Below are 21,025 nucleotides of genomic sequence, written 5' to 3'. Positions count from 1 at the left end.
GTAAAATTTGTAATAAGCTCTTTAATTACCTACATTTACATTCAATTTGTTAGTAAACCAAGTTGTTGTTGTCTATTTTATTTGTGCTCTTAGTCAGTAAAAAGTGTTGTTGCTTTCTTCAGCCAGTAGATGGCGACATTACTTTGGTCTAAAACGGTGTGACTCGTCACAGTCAAACACTGAAAAGTATCAAAAGTGAATATGAAAATTGCTCATCTATCATCTAATTTATGTCACTGCAAACTTCAAATCACATTTTGTTGTGTATATTGAGATTATTTGTTTGTGTAATATCTTTGAGATGTCCTACCTTTAGTTTTACAGACACCTTGTGACACTTTTTTATGATGTAATCTCTTTTAATTTTCAGATTTATTTAGGCTATGTTAACAACGAGGTTTGGTCCAAAACAGAGTAGAAATGGTATTTAAAGCAATAAATTACAATATATTCTAATCGTTTGTGCTGTGCAGGGGGGAAAATCTTACTTATATCCCGTTTTAAATACGCAGAAGGTGATTTTGGCCACTTATCGTTTACACTGTGCAAAGCGAACGCGGAAGTAGGTAGCAGACAATCATCTCGCTCCACCTCGACACTCTTCGACGTTAAACTGACTCGTCGGTCGACATTTTTGGCACAGCATCATCAGCGCTGACGTGAGACTACGTGAGCGAAGGCACAGGCCGTCCACCCATACTGTAATTAGTGACGAGTCAGACTACGTAAAACTTCGGTAAGTCACTGCAAAGCTGTCACATTTTTGCTCAGCGCCGGTCGGGCAGAGTCGAGGGACGATGTGCAAACACGTCTGCGGTGCTAAACTTTTCATTAAAACTTTGCTGTGCGAACAGGATGGCGAATTAGCCGACCAACATGGAGTAAAAAAATGCTCCCAGTCGGCTCCGCTGTAGCAGTTCCTTTCTGTGTAAGTTTACAGAGCTGCGTCAAGCTAGGCGGAGTAAGATGGATGCCGGAAGACTAAGCGAGAGACGTCTCTTCAAAATAAAATATTTTATATTAAGATTGAATCAATGCTTCATTTTTTTTTACAAAGTCTGCTTGTACTTATTTTAATTGCGTTGATAAAAGGTTATATCCTTCAAAATAAAGTTTTTAAATGAAACACATAAGGGCAGTTACCGCAAACTACAGCTAAAAATGACCTTGTATTGCAAAAAGCGGAAGTCACATTCGCCTATAAGAACTGCCATTTTCAGAAATGAGTTTGTTCAACCTGATAATTCACAGTGTGCTTTATACCACTTGTTTTGAACTTGTTTTACATGTTGGGGGTTACATTTACAAAAAAATGAAAACCTGCTTTGACCCATTTACAACAGTTCTCCTTAAATTTCGGATCTGAGCATTTCCACTGCCTACAGTTCTTGGATTATGCATTATTTTAATTTAAATGTCTTTGATTTCCTATTTGCACAATAAGAAAACTTTCTAATCTGATGAGTCACTCTTTGAGTTGCAGATACTTGACGACATTAACTTGAGATAGTGCTTGAAACGTTCCTTTATCAAACAGGGGCCCTGTAGTTGTGCACGAAGCTCCCTGGTGTTAAATTTTACATTGTACTGGAGGCTGTTGACATCAGTCAAGTCTTTGTGATCGTCAACCTTCACACTAACATCTATGTTGTTCATCGTTCAAGCCAGCATCTGAAGTAATGTATATTATGTGTATATAAAAATTTCAAAGTCCTATTCAGTTCTTTAAGTCATCTCTCTGTTGCTATTTGGCCCCTTTTCTTTACTATAAAGAATTAACATGGTGAAATGATAGTTGAGTTTTTGTGCCTGCATGTTGGATAAACAATCAACAGACATATTCAGACAGATCATTTTGACTCACAAGCAACCCATGGAGTCTCCTGTACTGAATTCGAAGTGTGTTCATTGTATTTAGCTACTCTGAAAACATAGTTTTGTGGAGAGTGTTCATTCCCCGACATTAATTTTGTGTGTTTATACTTCGAGGTGACAAACAGCTCAGAAAACAAAATAAATCTAAATTTATAGCAGGTAAAAAAAATGTTTATTATGTAGCCATGGTCAGAAAAAAATCTTATTAGAGGTGAGCTCCTGTTTAATAAAGGGGATATACTGTGTGTAATTAGTCCCTGGAGAGGCAAGTTTGGTATCACGAACAGACAATCATGTGTTTGTGATCTTTTATAATAGTTCTGGAAAATATAAGAAAGGCTTGTGTCAGCCTCAGCACTACTATTAATGATCTGCTTGTCTATCTGTCTAGGTGACTGACTATGGACTCCTCAGTCTCGCCTCAGCTGGACAGCACTTTAAACGACACAGTGACAGATGGAGAGGAGAACCACAGTGAAGACAGTCCATCTCCTGCAGCCCCCCCTCAGGTACACACACACACACACACACACACACACACACACACACACACACACACACACACCTTGTTTTAAAGTGTTCAGCAAGTTAAACTGACAGAGAGGGGCATCCATAGACATTAGCCAGTGTTTAGACGTTGAAATCCCTAAAAATGTCTTCTTTTACACGTCACATAATGTTCCTCTGTGGATTTCGGTATGATTGGCTTGATTTGTGTCTGCAGGTGTCAGTGGCAACGGAGTCCCCTGGTGTGACTGTTGTCCAGCTGTGTGACGGTCAGGTCCAAGGGGTCATCCAGGCCCCCCAGACCTCTGTCATACAGTCACCACAGGTCCAGACTGTCCAGGTAAGAGCATGAGATGGTCTCTGCTGTGATTCATACTCATATTAAGCTTTGGCTTCTGTTGTGAAACGGATGACAGGTCGGTCTGTAAAGTACTGAATATCAGCTACAGGGCGCATGCATAGAAATATCAGTAGGGGAGACCGGGGTAAGATGAGCCTCTTTTCATATTCAGGATCACTACATCAAGGATATTATAGTTTTGTTGCTAACTAATATATGTGCATATATTTCAGGATGTTGTGCATCCCCACAAACAAACAGAATGAGTGTGAACATAACTGTTTTGATAATATAGCATGTCCAAAAAAAGTGGTCTCGTGGCACAACTTAAGTTGAGCATAGGAGTGGGGTAAGTTGAGCCATCTCCCTCCTTCCCTCCCCCCGCCCAACCCTCCAACTCTGAGAATGCCTTAAACTACGTTTAGTAAGAGAACCTTAACAGCTGTGTTTCTGGAAAGAAAACACTGAACTAAATCTGTAGACGTGAATCCTAGTTTGGTGTCCTTGCTAACAGGAGGGCCAATTGTGGAAATTAAGGTATTATAATAATTTGAACTTGTTTATTAACACATTTGAGCATACTCAACGAAAGCTCTCATTCTCTCATCATCCTTCCTCTATATGTCCTCCTTCATCCTCTCTAAACTCCTCCTTCCATCTTACTCTCGTTCCATCCACCCCCCTCGCTCCTTCCATCCATATCTCACCTGCCCCTTTACTCAATATTCCACCTGTCCAGGTTGCAGGGGAATACAAACTGCCGGGACATTCTTGCTGTGCCACCAACTCTGTGAGCCGGTGGCTCAACTTACCCCTGTTCAAATTGCTCAACTTACCCCATAGCTACCATATTGACTTCATTAGCCCCCACAGCTAAAATGGTGCACTTTCATGGTAGCTGTACTGCCTCATTTTGTAGTTACCACAATTGATGTATAAAACAAATAAAAAAATATCTATTTAGGTCTAAATACAATCCCCATGAAACTTATGATAGACTAAATTCACTTTCATGAGTGAAAAATGCTTTTTTGGACATAAATCTCTAACCAATTAACCCATGTGGTTCTTACCTTCACAGACTCCATGAAATGATGCCTTCCTCCTAAATATTTGGTCACATGCTCAATTTTATTTACGGTCTCCTAGCAATAAGGGGTGGCTCAACTTGTCCCTGTCGAATCTCATGTCTTTCAAATCAAGTCCAAGTCAAGTTTCAGTTTTGTCAGAACAACTTTCAAGTCATTCAAGACAATTCCAGGTTAAGACTCAAGTCACTGAAGACAAGTCCAGGTCAGGTCTCAAGAATCTTGAATCTCGAAATATATATGAGCATAAAATTATAATTTTACCTTTAAGCAAAAAAGCAGGTGTTACTGTGGCATTACTGGTGTTCAATTAAAGCTACTCTTACACAGCACTTAGAAAAAATTTGAACATCCACAACTCCCGCCTCCCTCCGAAGTCCCATCCCCCTCCTCCTGCAACTCCACCTCCCTCTAAAAGCCTACTCCCCCCTCCTCCATTACGTCCTCATTACGTCTATGATAGACGTAGGCGTTGGCAAGGTAACGTTAGATACATGGAAGAGGAGAGCGAGTGTAACATTACAGCAAAGACAGTCAAACGCAACCCCGGAGTTTTAAAACTCAACCAGAGTGAGTGATGACTGATGAGTTTTAGAATGAAGTTACAGTGCTAACGTTATATAGTAGCGTTAACCTTACTAGTAAGTGGAAACGCACAAGGAAGATAACGTTAATATTTCAGAGGCTACGCTACAGTAGGCTAACGTTAGCAGCTGGATGCTGTGTTGTCATATAACGTGATAGCCTTTGTTACATTAGAGGCTGGGGGGAATGTTACGTGAGCAGTTACGTCAGTCGGAGGCCTCCACGTGGGGAAGACAGACAGGACGCTTGGCCAATCATTGCATTCAGTCCAAATGCAATGATTGGTCGGAGTTTTCTTGGAACCATATGAGAATGGTATAATTACGAGTTTTTATCTCTGGTGTAATTTACTTACATTTTAGTGTGCCATCACAAAGAAAAAATTTCCAGAAAGGTAAGTGTCGCTTTAAGCCCTAAGCTAACTTTAGCATGACTGCTGCGACAGCAACATTCTTGCTTACTTTAGAGTCAATTAAAACACTTCAGCGGACATAATCATGAAACATATTACAGGACACAGTACCTTATTCCTATTCGAGCTGGGGCTTAAACATACAAGAACAAGAGCTTGATTATACAGAGCAAAGTAGCATGGTCTTCCCTCCTTTGTACTCAAACTTTTCTGCCTCAATATCCTGTTTCCACCAGGAAAAGGCATCAAAATAAAGGTCCTATAATATAAAAAAAGGAAAGGGGACTACCAAAATAAAGGCTTACATGAAGTAATTTAACCTTCGCTCCAATCTTATCTACAGACCATCGTTTCTCCCGAAGAAACTGCTGCCAGTATTTATGTAATTGCTAATCCATTCCAACAAAGCCAGCATTTTCAAACTGACCCCCAAAATGACCCCTATCGATGACGAAGTTGCAGACGTCATGCCATTATGTTGACATTGTTTAACTGTGTGTTTACATTCTGAGCTCTCCAGTCATGACTGACAGGGCAAAATGTTTAAAAGTGTGGGCTCACTTTACTGAATTTAATGAAGATGCAGCCAAATGCATTATATTTATAAACGTAGCTGTGTAAAGCTGGTAACACCAACTACCTCATGAACACTTCCAGTTACAGCATTCTGTACATCTCACTTGTGTCAACCTCCCGACTTCCACGCTGATGGGATTTGCCAAAGTAAAAATGCGTCTGCCTCGACTGTATTGTTAATACGTCTGTAGTTAGTAGCTCAGGACACAGTGAGCATCGTCTTTAAGCACTTTTAATTTATGTTCCTAAATAATCCCATAGACATCAGGTGCCTTTGTAAATCCAGTTTGATGCTTTACACTAAAATGACAGCACTGTGGTTATTGACAGGCAGTATCGGGATCAGTATCAATAAAATCCTAGTGATAACCGTCCCCATACAAGACAACTCCAAGTCAAGTCTTAATTCTGTAGGAGCAAGTGTCAAGCAAAGGAAGTGACATGTCAAACTCTCTGTTGTAAACAAAAATGCAGTTGTGATGTCAGAGCTAGTGTGTTGTTGTGTGAATGAAGATTTAGGTGCCATGTGTAGGAGGTACTCTGGAGTGCCTGAGGTCTAATGCAGTGTATCTGTTAATAGGATTGTGAGCAGTAGGAGCTGAGATTTAAGCTCATCACTCTAACCTTCACAATCACAAGATGTTTTTGTTTGGTCTGGGCAGCATGACAGCTCCGCAAACTGCAGACATGTCAGTTGCACTGACCTGTAGGCTGCAGCTGTGTGACACCAGCCAAAAGTCACAACGGGACTGTTTCACCCAATAATGTGGTGGAGACTCACAGATGTTTTGGTATTCAGCACTTAAATGACACATTTTGTAGACAGGAAATTAAATAATGCTCGCTCACCTCGCGTCTCATCAGATAAGATGTTGCAGCAGATTTTCTAGCGTGCAGCTTGATTTGCAAAGCGCAGGTTACTTGGTTATTTCGTGAAAAGTATCTTTACAAGGAAATTGTTCAGGAAGGAGATCAAAGCTGTGAGCTGCACAGCGAAACAGCAGATGTCAGCCGCAAAGTGGTTTTGGTAGCTCATTTCAAAGTACTTGGTGCTTAATATCAGTGACTTTCATCAATAACAAGTTTGACCTAATTGTGGTACTGGCTTAACTTTAAATGTAATAATTACATTGTCCTAGAAATGGAACACCTGTGTCAGTAATTCTTAAAGCACAGTTCGGATTGAGTTTATTAAGAGCTTAAATCCGCTTCTCTGAACATCTGGAGACAGATTCAAGACTGAAGGCTGGGTGCACTGCAGCAGAAATATGACAAAAGAAGTCATTTCATACATTGAGGAACTTCTGCTTCACGAGTGTAAGCCTAAAAAGTGTAGGCCTAACTTTCACTTCCATAATTATCAATAAATGAACATGGAAACGCCCCTGTTTAACTTGGCATAAATCAGACTTGTCCTTTGTCTGGTGCAGACATTGTCCTCTAATAGGGCCGAAGCAGCCTTTGTGTTGATAACACACAACCGTAACACACCAGTGTGAGTCATAAAAGCTTACTGATTGATGACATATAACCAGGTCAAATTCATGTTTGTTATTATTCCGACACGGGGTATGTCAAAAATGTAAACCTGTTTATTCATGCTGCAATGAAACCATGCCTGGAGAAAAGAGGGTGTTAACTCAGACATTCACAGATAATTATGCAGTGCATAGAGCACTAAAGACTGCTGAGACGTGTGATGGGTTGCAGAGATAATAAAATGCTGCTCAAATCCCTTTTTGACGTCATCCTTCTCTTTCACAGTTTGTTGACTCAAACACATTCAAGTTTACTCACAAAAGTCTGTGTACAGACGGCAACACCAAAGATATTGACATAATTAAAAAACCCCAAACAATATTTTTGGATCACTTACCACTTTCAAATTGTTTTCTACAGATTGCCACTGTAGCAGAGCTGGAGGATGACGATTCAGTCACAGACACCCAGAAGAGACGGGAGCTCCTCTCCAGGCGCCCGTCTTACCGGTGAGAAGACTTTAATATTAATAACAAACAAGCATAAAGTGTGTAAAATCAGATAATATCAAACTGTCTGCGCGGCATCACTTCATGGAGCTCTTTTCTATGGCAGAAAAATTCTCAATGAGCTTTCATCAGATTCGCCGGCAGTTCCTAAAATCGATGAGGAGAAGACGGAGGAGGAGGCGCCGGTCTCCAGTGCTGCCTCAGCATCAGCGCCGACCTCCATCTATCAGACCAGCTCAGGACAATATAGTCAGTACACACACACACACACACACGCTGAATTTGAACCAGTCAGGTTGTAGTTTATCCACCCTCTCAGTCTACTTGTGTCACTGTGTACATGCGAATATTTTATGTCCTCTACAGAGTTGCAGAGTGTATGAAACTGGACTACATCACATGATGTTAACGGCTTAAAATACAACGGTACCCAGGTGCCTCGCTGCTGTTGCCATGGAGAACAACTCAAAGCAGAAATCCAAGCTTATTCAAAAAGCTTTGCATCATAGTTGCTGCATTTGCTGTAAATTAGCTGTGCAGGAACATGATTTTAAGCCTTGTGACTAAATATGTCCTGCTGCATTTAGGGTTGCACAATATGAGTAAAATATGGGATATGCAATAAGGTTGTTGACAATTGCAATAATGATATTACTTTCGATAAGTAGATAGTACAGTGCATTTCTGCTGCTCTCAATACACTGCGTCAATACAACAAATTGGCTGATGAATTAAAACACTCAAAGAAAATGATTTCCAACATTCTTTTATTGAACAAATTGAACATTGAACTGAACATAGAAGGCATGAATTGAAACGAAATGATGATAGTTACATTTTAAAGTGCAGTTTTCTAGTTCTTTGAAATAACTTTAAAAACTAAAGATTCAACCGCGAGGGTGTCACCTCCATTGAAGACTTACAAGGGTTCCGACTTTCACTCATCTCACATTTTCTGTGAGGAACTTGAATGCAACTTTTGCTAGATACCTGGCATCACAGCTACTTCACTTCGTTTAGACTGCAGCCTTGTTATTGATGAACTTTTACCCCCCACAGTTGCGATCACTCAGGGGAGAGCCATCCAGTTGACCAGTCCCGGAGTTGAAACCCTTCAGGGAGCCCAGACCCTGACGGTGGCCAGCTCTCCCACCCCACAGCCCGGAGCCACAATCCTGCAGTGTGCAGCTCAACCCGGAGACTCCCCACAGCAGTTCTACATTCAGGGAGGACAGGTGCTCGTCCAAGGTGGGGTTCAGCTGATTTGGAAATTTCATGTGTACATGTTGAGAAAATCTGGAATCGTGTAAGGAACATAGAAGAGACTCAAGGGAATAACATTCATCTCCACAGTGACATAGCATAAATTAAGGCTAAAATGTCAATCTGTGTAAATCGTATTTTATATGATAATCCTCAACTGAAATCATGGGATTACGACCTAGAAGAACATGTGGGACTGTGTAAACGAAAATGTACATGGTACGCACACACAACCCTGAGTGTTAAGAGCCATAGTGAACTGTCTGTTCTGGGGCCAGTACTGTACATTGCCACCTGGGCTGGAAAACCTTTGAAATTCACTTGTAGATTTGAATTAGTGTCAGTAGATTAGGGACTTTAACATGACAAAGTAGACTTTTATATTAGCAAGAATCACTTTGTAAGAACACTACAAAGTGTTCTAAATCCAAGGTATCTTTGTTTGGAAATAAACTCTTGAATCAAACTCTTTTGATGCCGTACACCATTTTTATCAAAATATGTATTGAATCAGCGAGATTTAATTGATGTCATTTGAGCAATACCGTCACAGGCAGTTAATGCAGGCAGAGCTTACAAACCAATGACTCATACATGTGAGTTGTCACCATCCAAGTGCAGATGATGACATCATTCTTAGAGACTGTGAGGTAGTTATGGACTCATGCGTGACCACAGAATTTATCCCATTGATTGTATGATTACAGGGCAACATCTCAAGGACAATATAGGTAGTATGGAGACCAAAAGGAAGAAAACCAAATCACACCAGTAGCCAGACTGCATGTTTTCCATCTGGCTGCAGACTGTGTTGTGAAAGGAATATGGTCTAAGCCAGTGCCTATTCCAGTTTATGGAATGATTGAAACAGGTGACTGAAGGCTTCCTCTGTAGAAAATAGGTGTCATCCTCTGTGTGTGAGAGCTGTTCCAGCTCTGCGTCTTTTCTTCTCAGATCAGTAATCTCTGGCTACAGTTTCTCCTGAAGCTCTTTTGCCGGGCTAACTTCAGTTTTCTGCTTAGTTCTGATCTGCTTCCCCACCTTATAACTTTGGTTCTCAGTCATACTAATAAGCTCAGTGAAGATCCTTTTGCTGTCATCTGTTGCTTTATCAACAGAGTCATTGAGATCCTTCACCTCCTGTAAGGACCCTCATGCCCTTCTTTTTGTGCAGGATTCTCTGCTGGATATCTTGCCGACTCACCTCAAGCTGTCTCTGTCTGTCAGCCCTTTCTGCTGTAGCTGAGACTGTGTCGTGGCTTCATGTTCATTCACAGAGCAGAGTTAACAAACACACTCTGATGAGTACAGCAGAAAACACTCTTCATCTTGTTATGATGACAGCAAATGTTCTCTTGATGCTTCTCACAGCTCACAGTGAGAAGCCTGACAACTCAGACAGGACTTGGGTGCCTGCTGCTTTTTCCCAGTGCAGACATCTCAAGCCACATCTTCAGGTCCACCATAGGAGTGATAAGCTTGGAGTGCAGTCTTCTTCAGCTCCTCCACTAAACCTGCAAACCTGATGTTTTATTTAACAGTACAGGCCTCGATGTGAAGGTCTGCTCACATTAAGGGTGCTTGTGGATTGTTTCTGATTGTCTTCATCCCTAAGGCTTTTCATACAGCTCATACAGTAGCTGTGTCCACAAGGAATAGCCACTGGATCCATCAGTAGATCCAGACAGATCACAGAGCAAAGTATTTCTAGGTCCAAATGTATTCCTTACTCTTTCATTTGGCAGATTGCTTCACTCAACAGAAGAGAGCCTGCTGCTGTTCTCATATGTGTTCAGTGATCAGCTGTGAATGGGCTTGTCTGCTCTTGCACTTTCATTCCTTGTTGTGTACACCCATTGTTTCACTGGCAGTACTCAGAAAGGGGTGGGAACAAGGACACGTCTGAGCACAAAAGAAGTTGGTGTACCTGAGAAACCAGGAAGGCTAGGCAGTAAAGCTTTATTACACTAAAAGCAATTTTAAAGAAGCAGTATGTGCACCATCAGTTTACATCACAAATACTGCACTATGCTAATGCAGAAGCTAACTAGAAACATAAAACTACAGAGTTATGCTTTTGACTTTCCAAGCTAAAGGAAAAGCAGCCAAATCCACATGATTTTTTTATCTGTTTTTTTTCTCTTATGGGTCTGAAGCCCTGTTTACTCCTGGTGTTAGCATGTGTCTTGGGTGATTGGATCACAATTGGACAGCTTTAAGTAGAGGTGGGAATGCATCCAATGCGTCCTCAGGTGTAAACAGGGCCTGAGTTTCCATCAAAACAACATGTGAACGGAGGCCAGTAGTATATTAAAATGTCAAATCACAGTCAGTGCAAATGTACATGGAATCATGTACACTATAGCCCTTTTTAGATAGGAGTTGTGCAAATTTGCAGGAAAGCCCAATCAGTCTTTTTTCAGCATTGGCAGTATAAAAACAAAATCAGGGAGTGCGGCAAAATGCGGCCTACCTACTTTTGTTTATACAGAATGCGGCTTTTTCGGGGCAATGGGGGGCGTGAGCAAGTAATAAAACGTGTAGCTCAGCGTGTGACGTAAACAGTGACGTGGGAGGTCAGTCTTTCGGCAATTGTAAGTCGGCCCGTTCTTCACCGTTCCTGCCATTTGACGGTTAATGGCCTCTTCGTTTGCGAGGACAAGGAGGGCACGCTTTGTCTCCCCAGGTGCTCATCTTTACAGTGTCTGTCAGGTTTGTGTTTCCCTCTTGCTACTAGCTGCTTGCTAATTCCTGCTATCAGCTGTTTCCTGTTTATCCACCGCCAGTGGCTCACACGTGTGGCGTCATCAACAGCTCTTCCCACAAGTCTTCAACAGCCCCTCCCGTTGCAGAAGGCTGCCTCAGTCTGTTTAAACTAAAAGGGTTCCGCCAATATGACTACCCTACGAGGCGGAAAATTGGGCACCTTGGATCAACTCGCCAGTCAAGCTCTGTGTGTATAAACGCTTGCAGCTTGCCGGCAAAACGGCCAAACATTTGCGGAAAATCTGGCAGTGTACAAGGGGCTTATGATTTCATTACCAAAGCCAGTTTTTGATATTATGCAAGTTATTTTCTTTCTTTTATTTGGATTGTCACAAAATGGATGAAAACTACTGACCTGCCTGGCGTCCATGTTTTTTGACAGTGTCTTTCGAGCAGCTGTGGTGGTTTTGCATTGTAATCAAAGGCACCGATGGCTTTCACCACATTAGCTCTTATGTTTAACTGTCTGTAGGTAGCTTTCCTTTTTTCTTTATCAGCCATGGCAGCTCACACCCACCCTGTTAACTACCCAGTTATTTGCCTGCTCATTAAAAAAAAGGCTATCGCAATTACCCGAAACACAAAAGGCTTGACTTCCTGTGTGGCAGAGGATTTCCACCAGCAAAGACTCACCAGGCAACCAAGTGTTTAAACAACAAATACAATCTTTCATAGGCTTTGTTAAATAACTAGTATGCTATAAAATACAGTAATATGAGTTGTGAACATTTTGTGATCACTTCAGACAAATAATGTAAAACCACAATTATCTTAATTCTCTCTGCCATCCTTCCTCTGGTGTTTTAGGACACACAAAATAACTCCAATCAGGGTGCTCAACAGTTTGCACGGCAGCCGCTTGGGACACAATATCCTCTTGTTTGTTGAGCGTCTCTCTAGCTGCGTCACTAGTGCTAAAAATACAACCCCTCCACTACCACCACCCCCCTTCAGCTCCCCCTCCTTCTCCCTCTCTCTCTCTCTCTCTCCCTCCCTCCCTGCCTGCCTGCCTGCCCGGCTCACATTGTGTTTCTCTACTTCACCGTCTGATCCGCGAGGGGGGAGGGTGGGAGGAACTCTAATCCAGGGTGTTTTACTGACTTCAGCGGGCAGGAGTGATGTCATTGTGATGTCAATGCCTGTAATTGTAATCGCGCTGCAAAGTTGACGAGTGACCACTCTGATGCAGAGAGAGCTGAGAGGAAAAAGGGAGAAAGAGTGGTGCTTGTAAAGCAAGGAGGAAAAAGGGTAGAACAGTGTTTCTCTGCTGAGGTGTTTTACTGCCGTGGTGCTGGATTATTGGAAACAAGAGATGGCTGTAACTGGGGATGAGACCGAGTCAGGTAGAGTTTCTTTCATGAATATTTTCATATGTGCAAAAGTCACTTTTCTTTGACTCGAGGTATTTATGCGTGTATTGCATATGCTGTCAGCAATGAGGATTTGGAAGTATTGCCAAGGTTACACCTGCAAATAAGCAGAGCGAGAAGAATATGCTGTATTTGGAGATTATTTTTCTAACTGTAAGAGAAAATCTTTTATTTATCCAACTATGACAGCCAAACTTTTTTTACACAGATAAAGATTTATGAAATTTTGCTTACTTTTAAGTCACTTTTACTGCGTGTATTGTGAAATTGAAGAAGGAAACATGCTACAGACTGGACAGCTGTCCTTCCTATTTCACCACAGGAAAAGCACTATGACAGGTCAGGGTTGTGTTGAAAAAAAAAGAAAAAAAGAAAAAAAGTAGAAAACAGCATTGGGTTAGTTTGCTCAACTACGGTATGTTCCTGTCAGTCTGTATCCCTCTGTTGCATACATACACATGCGCATACACTCACTCACACATACACAAAAAGTCTGCTCTCTGAACCACTCCAGTGGCTGTCAGGCAGAAAGGCAAGGAGGCGGGGGGGTGGGGTGGGGGTGGGGGCAAGAAGCAAAGGGGCGGGTGGCAGCGGGGGGGCAAGATAGTTGTCTGTTTGACGTCACTCCAGTTTCCTGGAACAGAGGCCAGGCAGGGAAGAGAGAATGCAAAACGGGCGAGTGAGACGCACACACTGACGTCAGCACAGCACGAGTCACTCCGTTATCATAATGACAGAGAAAGAGAGAGACACTGTGTGTGTGTGTGTGTGTGTGTGTGTGTGTTTACACCTGCTGTGTCTCTTTTTGAATGAGTGTGTGTGTGTGTGTGTGTGTGTGTGTGTGTGTGTGTGTGTGTGTGTGTGTGTGTGGACATGAGAGAAGGGGGAGGGAAGATAGAAACTTCTCAGGAACAAAGTGAAGAAGAGAAACTGAAATGGCAAGAGACAGCAGGCAGAGCAGTTAACAGTTGACTCATCTAATTGATGACTCAACTCATACAGCACATAAACCACAACCAGAAGCCTGTTTTTTTTCTCCAGAAGCACTATCAGTTTTCATGACAAAGGCAATAAAACACCGGTTATCAGTAGCACACGTTGGGGTAAACACAGCGACACCTCACCAGCACGACTGAAAGAACCTATTAAAACCTATATGGCAAATCTCAGGAGGAAATTTGTTAATGTGATGGAATCAATTCAGTATTTGGAAACACATCACTTCCAAAACAGTAGCTGGGAGTCTGCTGCTGACACTCAGGAGCTCCTCTTTAACTGATCAGAGTAGCCACAGAAACCAGTGACTTCAGTTTCTACTGTTTCAGCCACTTGAGACTAATCCTAGATCATTAATTACTAATTTGTGTGCACAAATGAAATAATTCAAGAGCAGAAATTATTAATTAGCGCACACAAGTACTCCTGACACCTACTGTGCTACATTAAGATCTTAATATGACAAAAAATACTTTTTAATCAAAATAGAAGTCGCTGGGTTTGTTTTAGTTTGTTTTTAAGCCAGCATCTAGTGGTCATTAGAGGAACTGCGGTGTAAGTCATGTAAGATTTTGACAAGAGTTTTGCTTCTTGCTCGGTAATGCATCAAGTAAAAGGAGACATTATTATAATTATTGATGAGTGTATTTCACAGACCCTGCCTTGTATTTTCCAAAGATCTTAATTGCTGCCCTGTAACTGTATAAGCTGTATACAGTACAACTATTTTTGTCAACTTACTCTGCACCTCTGTGTGGTGCACCTGCATTAAAATAACATCTGACAGAGACACAAATGGAGCAGTTTTCCCCCAGCAAATGAGGTCATTTAAGAGCAAATACCTGCTCACAAGGACAGTTGAGATCACAGGAAATTCATCTTTTCAGGCAGGAAGGAAAGCGGATAAGCTCTCTTGGCTGAAGTGCCTGTCTAACATCCTCTGGTGAAATACATTCGTGTTTACTGTCCTTTTAAGGTGAAAATGTGAAGAAACACACTTTGTGATTGAGTAGACAGTTAATAGAATTGGAAAAATCTGGAAAAAAAGGCATGTCATGGATCACATTTTTATTATAAAGGAGAATAATAAATAACATAAAGTTACAGGCTTTGGAGTCCTAACACTTTTGTTCATCTTCCCCTATAGCTGCCACAGGAGATATACCTGCCTACCAGCTGCGGTCACCCAACTCGGGCCTGGCTCAGAGCATCGTGATGGCTGCATCCCCGGGCACCATGCAGAATCCCCAGCCGCAGCACGCCGAAGAGATCACCCGTAAGAGGGAGGTCCGACTGATGAAAAACAGGTGGGTGCCAAGAGTTGGTAACGGAGAGGAAATAACTGGACAGAATTTAAAAATGCAGTCACAAAGATGCTATCAAGCAAGAGTATTTAGATTGCTAATCACCTTAATTGTCTGAGTTTTATTTTCTACCCTGCAGTCACATAGTCCTGACTCAAAACCAGCTGTTCTACTGCTAAATACAGTTAAAAGATTCTATAAAACAGCAAGTTACCATCTACAACTGTAACTTAAATGATTCATGCACTGAAATTAAAAGTGTCAACCAGGGCTCCAACAGTCTGGAGGTTGATATTCACACATTTTTGTTGCCAAAGTGACAAGTCACAAGCAGTGCAAAGGTCAAAGCTGCAGCATGCTGTCTTTATGAGTGTGCAAATCATTCCGTGCCCCTTGATTGTTCATGATTAATAGGGAAATATTGCAGCAGGTAAATGAATAGTTATTGAGGAAAATATGGGCATTAATGTGGAAGCAGCTTAACAGTAGAAGAGGAACTTGACAGCCATAAAAACACGTGCTCCCCCGGATTGTGCATAGCTTGCATTTTGTCTGCAGCCTAAATTACATTTTCATCATGCGACTCAAACATATTTTCCCCCCTCTTTTCCTCTCCAGGGAGGCAGCTCGAGAGTGCCGCAGGAAAAAGAAAGAGTATGTCAAATGTCTGGAAAACCGCGTGGCTGTGTTGGAAAACCAAAACAAGACCCTGATTGAAGAGCTGAAAGCACTGAAGGACATTTACTGCCACAAAGCTGAGTAGCGGCGGGCGTTTGTGGTCAGGAGCTGAAGACAGTGCCGTTTACAAACTGCTACAGCAAAACAAAAAAAAGAAAGAAAGAAAAGACTCTGGAACAAAAACTGCTTTGACCGTCTTTGTGTCTCTGCTCACTCAGGCCTGGTTTACGCTGAATTCAGAAGTGTCCCGAGGAATTCGAACAGCTTGAGCTTGCCAGTTTTTTCTCTTGTTCTAATCTTGTGCTCTTTGCATGTGAAGACTCAAGTGTCATACACACTTTGCTTTGCTGTTTGCTTTTGTGCGCGGGCGAAGCCAGCCAATCAGAGCCAGCTGAAGAAGAGGAACAGGAAGGGGAAATACAGGTGCTTCCTGAAAATGTGCCGCTCAAGTACAGAGATTACGAAAAAGCCTTGACGGGTTCAGCCAGGTCCTGTTACCAGCAAGTCTCTCTGAGGTCAGTCGAGGTGCACGCCAAGCTTCGCAGATCCACCACCAGCTGCAACAAGGCAACTCAGCCATGTATGCCTGATGTCATGTGCGTCATTTACGCTTCTGTTTTTGGCTGTTTCATGCATTCCTTCATGTGAAAACACAGTATCTTCAAGCCTTTTGTCATTAAGGTGATTTTCTGGAGTTCATCGACTTGTTTTCAGATTTGAATGGGAGTTCTCAATTAGGTCAGAAAGGTCTTTCAAGAAAGAAGAATTCAAGATGAAAATCCTCTTCCATTTTAAGATTATGTGCAGATTTTCTAAATTTATTTAAAGCCAGTGTAGAGCAGCATTATCTAAATCAGAACTTGGTTGGCAAGTTATTTTTCACCACTACAAGTGGTGAAGTCAAAGCACAGAAAGCATCAAAATGTCCATGTGGATATTAGCAGGATTTATATTCTATTACCTTTATTGAAAGAATTTCACTCCACAGATTTATATCTCAGCAAAGCAAATGTATTCTATTATCTAGTCGTCAACATGCTATAAATTAATTTATATATTCTATATGGAAGAACCAAAATTTTGTAAACCAGCATCTTAAAATGAAAAAATAACTGTTGTGCTTTACTGTCATGCAGGCGTCAGTTTTGTTTTCTGAATGATGGATATCCATTGTGGTATAAAACTGTATTTGATTATGGCTAGTTATTAAAATGCTCTGTTTAAAGGGTGATGCCAATTTATTTTCTCTTTTCTTTTTTCTTTTTTTTAATGTAAAGACATTTTATTTTAATGATAATATATCTTGTGATAATGTTTCTGGTGATTTTGAAACGGCTTGCTTTTCCTCTTTCTGTTCATGTAGTTGTTGAGTTTGTTCCACTGAATATATTTTACCGAAAGGTAACAGACCATCTCTCACGGCTGCCAAAGCTCTTTAAGTCACAGTTAGGTATTTAACTACTGAGTAGCTCAGTGACAACAGCATGATTCATCCTGTGGTTGTCTTGTTGTGTACCAACCAAATGACCCATCATGGTTTGTATTCACAGAGGAATGACCGTTCTGTGAAGTTCTACCAAAAGGTGGTAATAAACATTTTATTTGATATCAACTGAGTTCAATTTTACTGCATGTATCTTTTTTTTTTTTTTTTTTGCCGTATCAAATGGTGGTTACAAGGTGTTCTCTTCTCAGTGTACTTCCTTGTTTGAATTGTAAAACCCAAACTATTTTTGTTTATCTAATAAAATATTCAAACGTGACATGGATTGTGACGTATTGCTCATCCTACTTCCCCCTCTTTAGGATTCCAGTCCAGCTTTCTAAGTAGGTGCAGGGAAAGGTGCACAAATCAAATCTGATGCCTCCATCTGGTAGTAAGAAGTACTTCAATATTTTGTATAATTTTTTTTTTTTAAAAATGACAAAAGAGGGAAAAAATGTGTGTGAAAAGGTTTTATTTATTTATTTATTTTTCACAAATCAACCATTTTATTTAAATAAGATGGCATGGTGTCTTGTGTTAAAACTTCAGGCAGAGATTTAGAGTGATAAAAACTTATCTAATACTTCTAATGTTAGTATTACAATACAGCTATATTTTCCACTGTACTGGACATTTGTCTCATACTATACCTTCCCAGAGAAACACCCCAAAATTGAAAATACACATTTTCTCCTCTTACCTGTAGTGCTATTTATCAGTCTAGATTGTTTTAGTGTGAGCTGCCAAGTGTCAGAGATATCGACCACAGAGGTGTCTGTCTTCTCTCCAATATAATGGAACTAGATGGCACTCGGCTTGGCACTCAAAATGGCAAAAAAAAATACAATTTAAAAACTCAACAGCAATGTCTCTTTCTAGAAATCATGACCTGGTTACTCAAGATAATCCACACGCCTTGCTGTGAGCAGTTTAATGTAGGAACTATTTTCTTTCTATTAAAACTCGCTAACCGTATCACTGCTTAGAAGGAAGTGTGCATCTACTCATGGATGTGAGGCTTGTACACTTGACAGTGCAAGATGTAAACATCAATGGCATAAGCCCTTTTTAGATAGGAGTTGTGCAAATTTGCAGGAAAGCCCAATCAGTCTTTTTTCAGCATTGGCAGTATAAAAACAAAATCGGGGAGTGCAGCAAAATGCCGCCTACCTACTTTTGTTTATACAGAATGCACCTTTTTCGGGACAATGGGGGGCGTGAGCAAGTAACAAAGCGTGTAGCTCAGCGTGTAACGTAAACAGTGACATGGGAGGGAAGTCGCGGCTGGTGAGTCCTTCGGCAATTCTCTCGTAAGTCGGCCCGTCCTTCACCGTTCCCGTCATTTGGCCTCCTCGTTTGCGAGGGCAAGGAGGGTGCGCAATTCCTTGTCTCCCCAGTTGCTCATCTTTACAGTGTCTGTCAGGTTTGAGTTTCCCTCTTGCTACTAGCTGCTCGCTAATTCCTGCTATCAGCTGTTTCCTGTTTATCCACCGCCAGTGGGTCGCACGTGTGGCATCATCAACAGCTCCTCCCACAAGACAGCCCCTCCCGTTGCGGAAGGCCGCCTTGGTCTGTTTAAACTACAAGGGTTCCACCAATATGACTACGCTACGAGGCGGAAAATTGGGCACCTCAGATCAACTCACCAATCTGGCTCTGTGTGTCTAAACGCTCGCAGCTTGCTGGCAAAACGGCTCAACAGTCGCAGAAAATCTGGTAGCGTAAAAGGGGCTATAGTCTTTGGCTGAGCTGTAACGTTAGTTAGCTCAGTGGTGCTAGGCGAGCTAGCAGTGGATGCACGCTTCCTTCTGCATGGTGGGTGTGGTTTGGTAGAAAATAAATTTCCTACATGAAACTGCTCTAAACATTGTCTGTGGATTATCTTGAGTAACCAGGTCATGATTTCCGTAAAGAGACATTGCTGCTGAGTTTTTTAAATGTATTTTTTGGCGCTTTGAGCACCACAAACCGAGTGCCATCTAGTTCCATTACATTGGCAGACATCTTTATGGTTGATACCCCCAACACTGGTCAACTCACACCACAACAATCTAGACTGATAAACAGCACCACAGGTAAGAGGAATAATATGTGCTTTTGAATGAAATGAATAAATCAGCCAACACATAGCCATAACATTAGTGTAACAGTCTGTGCAGAAACATCGTACACAACATGTAGATATATGACCCCCATTTCACTTTGTTGACACTTTATTCATTCTGTCACTCACTCAGCACCTCTTGTGAAACAAAACGTTGAATACCCTTCATAGAAATCAGGCCACAGCCGCAATATACACAGGATACACACAACTAATGTCAAGGGTAAAGTACAACATTGTTACTGCATACCTTCAGCTGTTTCTATGTAGCTATGAATTATGTGGAAGCATTGTAATTTAACTGCACACATGATACTTCCATTAGCCCCTGTATTCTTTGTATTCTAGGTGTGAAATATTGCCACATAGTAGGAGAATAAAGCCTACGCGCTGTTTTATGTTGAGTGTGCGTGACAGCCTCTAGCTTTTCTCTGGATACAGTCTCAACTTTACCCCCCCCACCCAAAACTATCCTTGTGGTGATTTGAAAGGGTTACTAATTGTTAGACAAAATATCAGTGATGAAGGACAGCACTATGAGCAAGAAATTGCTAGCAGTTAATTTAGTCCTCCCTTATGTGAAGGCATAGCTACTTTGTTTTTTGTTAAAGTTAATTTATAATCCACTGTAGCTCAAGATAATGGGAGGAGTGGTTTGTCCATAACTTGTTTTATCAGGGGTGTTGTTTCCTTTGGTCCCTGCAGGTCACAGATTATGCAATGTCCATGTAAAAAGAGACTAAACTACATTTTTTTTATTTTGGTAGTCTGCACCAAAGGTTAGCTCCCCTTTGCTAAGTAATAAATGTCTTCATTTCCTACAGATCTCACTGAACGTGATAAAAAAACCCCCAAAGATTTCAGGAGCCAGTAAAATGAAATTACTTTTTAAAAGGGGATGCGCACTAAAAATGGATAGTTTCCATGGCAACTCCTGGCGATATAGCATTGACCTCGAAGGGGTTGATGGTGATAAAAGTGGAGCTAATTCTATCTGTTTTTTTGTTCTGTTTATTAAAGTGGAAGTGTTTTTTGCCTCGTATTTATGTGTTTCTCTCTTCAACATGCGCACAAAACCTCTCTGCATAAGGAGATATATACTGCAATATGAGTTTTCTCTCACAATGACAACTCACCCAACAAACAGGAATTTGGCATCTTGCTTTATCTCCTACAGACACACACTGCATAAACAGTAACTTTGTCACTCCAATTAACACACACACACACACACACACACACACACACACACACATAGAAAGTGGTGAATAGGTTGCTGAAAGGAGGAAAACCTTGAAACTGCTGTTTATGAAGGGAAACCTTGCCGCTTCCCAACGCTGAAGCCTCTGTCTTATGTCTTCAACATTCTGCTTTTTCTCCCAAATATGTGACATAAATTAGTTGCAGCTGACATTTAATGTCTTGATTGCATATTGTGTAAACTATTCACCTTGTATGAGTCATTCATTTCATTCAAGCTAACTTGAAAATTCCAAATACATCATAAGGATTTCACTCCGTTTTTAGGATCAACTACTGTTAAAAAAGGCACAATTTTATTTTCATAAATATTTAACCAGCCTCTTAAGTCGCTGCATTTATAATCTTTCCCCTTCGCAGCCCAAAGCTGCAGTGTGGGAGGCTCTGTAATGTTTCATTTTGTTGCCTCTCAAACATCTTCATGGCC

The 21,025-nt window shown here is 41.2% G+C and overlaps 1 protein-coding gene across 2 annotated transcripts; it reads left to right on the top strand.

The window, feature by feature from the left end:
* The first annotated feature begins 124 nt into the window (after window positions 1–124).
* crema (cAMP responsive element modulator a) lies at window positions 125–17,511 on the top strand. 2 transcript variants are annotated; one of them, XM_049598269.1, is made up of 8 exons: window positions 125–736; window positions 2,267–2,384; window positions 2,600–2,722; window positions 7,283–7,371; window positions 7,478–7,620; window positions 8,431–8,619; window positions 14,914–15,073; window positions 15,689–17,511. In XM_049598269.1, the coding sequence occupies exons 2-8, from the start codon at window positions 2,277–2,279 to the stop codon at window positions 15,831–15,833; spliced, it is 957 nt and encodes a 318-aa protein (XP_049454226.1). In that variant the 5' UTR covers window positions 125–736; window positions 2,267–2,276; the 3' UTR covers window positions 15,834–17,511. The 2 variants fall into 2 exon arrangements, with proteins under 2 accessions (XP_049454226.1, XP_049454228.1); XM_049598271.1 differs by lacking the exons at window positions 125–736; window positions 2,267–2,384; window positions 2,600–2,722; ... (1 more) ...; window positions 7,478–7,620; window positions 8,431–8,619 and adding an exon at window positions 12,471–12,743.
* Window positions 17,512–21,025: the final 3,514 nt, after the last annotated feature.

Source organism: Epinephelus fuscoguttatus, linkage group LG15 (assembly GCF_011397635.1).
Source record: "Epinephelus fuscoguttatus linkage group LG15, E.fuscoguttatus.final_Chr_v1".
In the NCBI taxonomy this organism is placed as follows: domain Eukaryota; kingdom Metazoa; phylum Chordata; class Actinopteri; order Perciformes; family Serranidae; genus Epinephelus; species Epinephelus fuscoguttatus.
This window is presented reverse-complemented; position numbering and strand designations above follow the sequence as displayed.

Bases quoted from the DNA above. Each gene is read 5' to 3' on its own strand.
- crema (XM_049598269.1), top strand. From the start codon at position 2,277: ATGGACTCCTCAGTCTCGCCTCAGCTGGACAGCACTTTAAACGACACA. The intron at 7,372-7,477 runs GTGAGAAGACTT...TTTCTATGGCAG, and splicing joins TCCAGGCGCCCGTCTTACCG to AAAAATTCTCAATGAGCTTT. The intron at 15,074-15,688 runs GTGGGTGCCAAG...TTTCCTCTCCAG, and splicing joins GTCCGACTGATGAAAAACAG to GGAGGCAGCTCGAGAGTGCC.